Source organism: Hevea brasiliensis, chromosome 4 (assembly GCF_030052815.1).
Source record: "Hevea brasiliensis isolate MT/VB/25A 57/8 chromosome 4, ASM3005281v1, whole genome shotgun sequence".
In the NCBI taxonomy this organism is placed as follows: Eukaryota; Viridiplantae; Streptophyta; class Magnoliopsida; order Malpighiales; family Euphorbiaceae; genus Hevea; species Hevea brasiliensis.
Window position 1 is genome coordinate 8186166 of NC_079496.1, and position 3492 is coordinate 8189657.

Here is a 3492-nt window from a genome sequence, read left to right on the forward strand (position 1 = left end):
CCTGAATGCAAGCAATATTCACCCTTCTCCTTTCCAAGGTATCCATAAGCTCATTAATTTTCCTGTAAGTGATCCAACATTCCAAGTACCAACCCTGATCCTCCTCCTATCCTGCTCCTTCCTAATTGGTCTCTTTCTATGATATCTTCTATTGTTTTCTATGTCTATCTTGTGTTATGTTCTACTATTTGTTCTACATCTGTCCTATGGACTAACTTATTTACCCACACCCGTCCATGATGTGGGAACCCTTGCTCACTTAACACCACCCTCGGGCGCAGGCATGGCGCATCGCTTTCGGTGAACGCCTTACACCCTTGCATATTTATCACTACACCCGGGCTCCGATGTAGCGCGTCGTTAGTAGAGGACGCCCCAATGTTTATATCATTTGAATCCATATCATAGGGTGTGACGAAATTTTTACGCTGGTTGTCACCTACCGCAACTCTCCTCCTTTATCCGGGCCTGGGACCGGCTAAGCGCAAACTATTAGGCAGAGTTATCAAATTTACTAATAATTATATATATTTTTATACATGCAATTTTAAAGGAATTAAATTAAACATTAAAAACTAAAGCAATTAAAACATTACCTATTTTCTAAGCAAGTTGAAAACACATAAATATGAAAGAGAGTAGAAAGGGAGACGATAGGAAAGAGAGAGAAGGGGGAGATTAAAAATCTCAATTTCACTACTAGTACTAAATAACTCATATTCTTACACTTTATCGGTTGCAGAGATTCTCTCGTTCTCATTCTTTACTACTTTAAATAGCGAACATAGTGTATAACAAGATAAGGTTGCAGAGATTCTATCCATCTTTTCTCCTTATTCGCTACTTTAAATGGGGAATGCGTAAAAAAATAGTCTTTGAAATCCCAGTTCTTCGCTATTTATAATGGCGAACATGGACACAATCTTCACCGTTATGATTGAGAAAGAAAAGCCTACCCCATGTTCACAATTATACTAGGCAAATAAGGCATTGACCACCATATTTTCAAAATAAATTTTGCCGACACCGTTGTAAATTTTTTCTCTCATCATCATGATTTGAAAAATTGCTCGCGAAACCGATACTGTACTTTTGTTTGGAAACAAGCTCCAACGTCTTCCTCTCAAATTGTTCATGTTGCATGCTAAGTCCACTCTTTCAACTTGAAGCAAGCAAGAGAAACTCGAGTGGTTCAAAGTTCTCACAACTCCCCTGTTCATAATTTTCAAATGGCATCCTCCGGAAATGTCGATGCCTCGGTAGATAGAAGGAGAAGCAAAACTGGGCTGGGTTGGCTTTTAAGGGATTCTGCCTGTACTTTTGAGGGTAGCAAGACGCTGTTTCGAGATGGAATTATGCCCTTGGACACACACTGCTGAAGCTCTTTTTGCTAAGAAGGCTCTCAGCTCTCTTAAATCCCATGGTTGGAATCGAGTGGTGGTTGAAACTGAATCCATGGCCCTCTACTACGCTGTTAACTGTTCCTCCTTGGATTTTTCTTATTTTGGTAGTGTAGTTGATGACATTAAAGCTCTTGTACATGAGCTAGGAAATGTTATTTTCTGTTTTGTTAAGAAATTAGTGAATCAGTCAACTCCCTGTCTAGTGGGGGCTGCTGTTTCTGTATCTCATTTAAATGAGTAGAGCTTTGATCACAATCATTTTCCCATCTAGTTGTGAAAGGAAAATGAAAAGAGGGAAAAGAAAAAGAGTCACGGGAAGAGGGGTGAGGGTGGGTTGACTTGAGGAAGAGAAAGTGAAAGTAATATTAACTAGGTTATTAGGGTAAATCCTTATTTTAAATTATGCAAGTTTATTATTAGTGTTTTTTGGATAATCAATTTTAAAGAACAGCCATTCAGTAAAAATTATGTAATATTAACTAAGTTGTTGGGGTAAATTAAGAAAATTGATTAATATTAGACTACCAAACATATAATATATTAAACTACAAAAAAGTCCCGCAAAATCAGCATTTAATTACTCCTAGAATTTTGCAGCAATTATGCTAACAAATCAACAATTACAAATCAATTACTTGTCCTGAATTCTTCAAAAGTATGGACAAGGGATTTCCATGAGTTAATCACCCTGCACTACACATTGTCAAGTAAAAGATTCATTTCTTGTGAATTGTGATGAATGACCTTTGCTGTGTTTGTTATCGTGAAAGAAGTATTGATCATCACAAGGATTCAATCTTTCTTGATAATTATGTGTATTGCTACAGACCAGGAGGAGTAGGCGGCCTGAAAATAAAGGCTCTTCAGGTCAATCATCGGCTCAGGTAAATGCCCACTGCTCATTTGTGACGACAAGATACATTGGAGGATCATATATTACAAAATAAATTAACGAAAGGTCCCTAAACCCTTTTTTTTTTTCAAAGCAAATTAAATAGTCATGCTGCATATTTATTTATTTAGAATTTGACTTAGATTCATGGAAATTTCTTATGTCAATTCTGTGGATGCAACGCTAACTCTTTTTTACCATGAGATATTGCGACCAAATCAATTATTTGTGTGGAAGAAAACACAGGGAAACTTCAAATTTGTTTTCAGATAATTCTTTATCAGTATACAGAATATAAGGTCAAGCGTTTCTCCTTAAAGAACAATTTGCCACACACATACGCACAAATCCATAGATATCATATCCAGATGGAGGAGATATCAGAGACGGCTAAAGCATACTACGCAAACTTGTCAGAAAAGCAGAAGCGATTAGCAACCGATCTTTTCCGATCAATAGATACGAATGGAGATGGAGAAATCAGTTTCGAGGAATATCAGCAATACCTTAAGCAGAAGGGCTTTAAAACAATTGCTTCTCCCGACTTCTTTAGAAAGCTAGACCAGAACGGAAATGGCAGCTTGGATTTCGATGAATTCGTGACTGTGCACTACATATATTCAAGCGAAAGAGTTTTTGTTTGTGATGAGTGTAGAGCGTATCTTGATGGAGTTTACTTTACTTGCGTTCAATGCTTCGATGGTCCTGGTAATACCTATGATCTTTGTTGTGGTTGTTATCGAGATAAAAATATCAATCATCATAAGGATGCTTTGTTCCTTGATAATTACACATTGCTACAAGCCAAGAGGCATCAGAATAAAAAGGGTCAGGTAATTAAATTAGTAACAATTATCAGCAGTTTGAAATTGAATCTTGTTCAAAACATGCATATATGTGAGCTTCTTGGAATTAGCTATAATTATAAACAAGCTCTCTCTATTCTCTTAATTTTTTTTCTTTACAGGGCAAAAATAAAGGATCATTAGAGGCCGCAATTGCTGGTATGGAAACTACATCCAATCTCATCAACTTATGCAGCCAAATGTAACCCGGCAAGCCCTTCCGTCTCTTCTTTTGGGTAGCATTTTTCAATTTTATTTAGAAAAAAAGTTGTCTTATTTAGAGGGTATTTGATTTAACTTATGAAAAATCAGCTTACAAGCACTTGTATTTATAAGCTAATTTGAGCTTTTA

At 36.6% G+C, this 3492-nt stretch overlaps 1 protein-coding gene across 1 annotated transcript; it reads left to right on the plus strand.

Moving 5' to 3' along the window:
* Nucleotides 1–2552: 2552 nt before the first annotated feature.
* Nucleotides 2553–3492, plus strand: LOC110642143 (uncharacterized). The gene is made up of 2 exons (XM_021794101.2): nucleotides 2553–3128; nucleotides 3263–3492. Exons 1-2 carry the CDS (start codon nucleotides 2664–2666, stop codon nucleotides 3344–3346), a joined length of 549 nt encoding a protein of 182 aa, XP_021649793.2. The 5' UTR covers nucleotides 2553–2663; the 3' UTR covers nucleotides 3347–3492.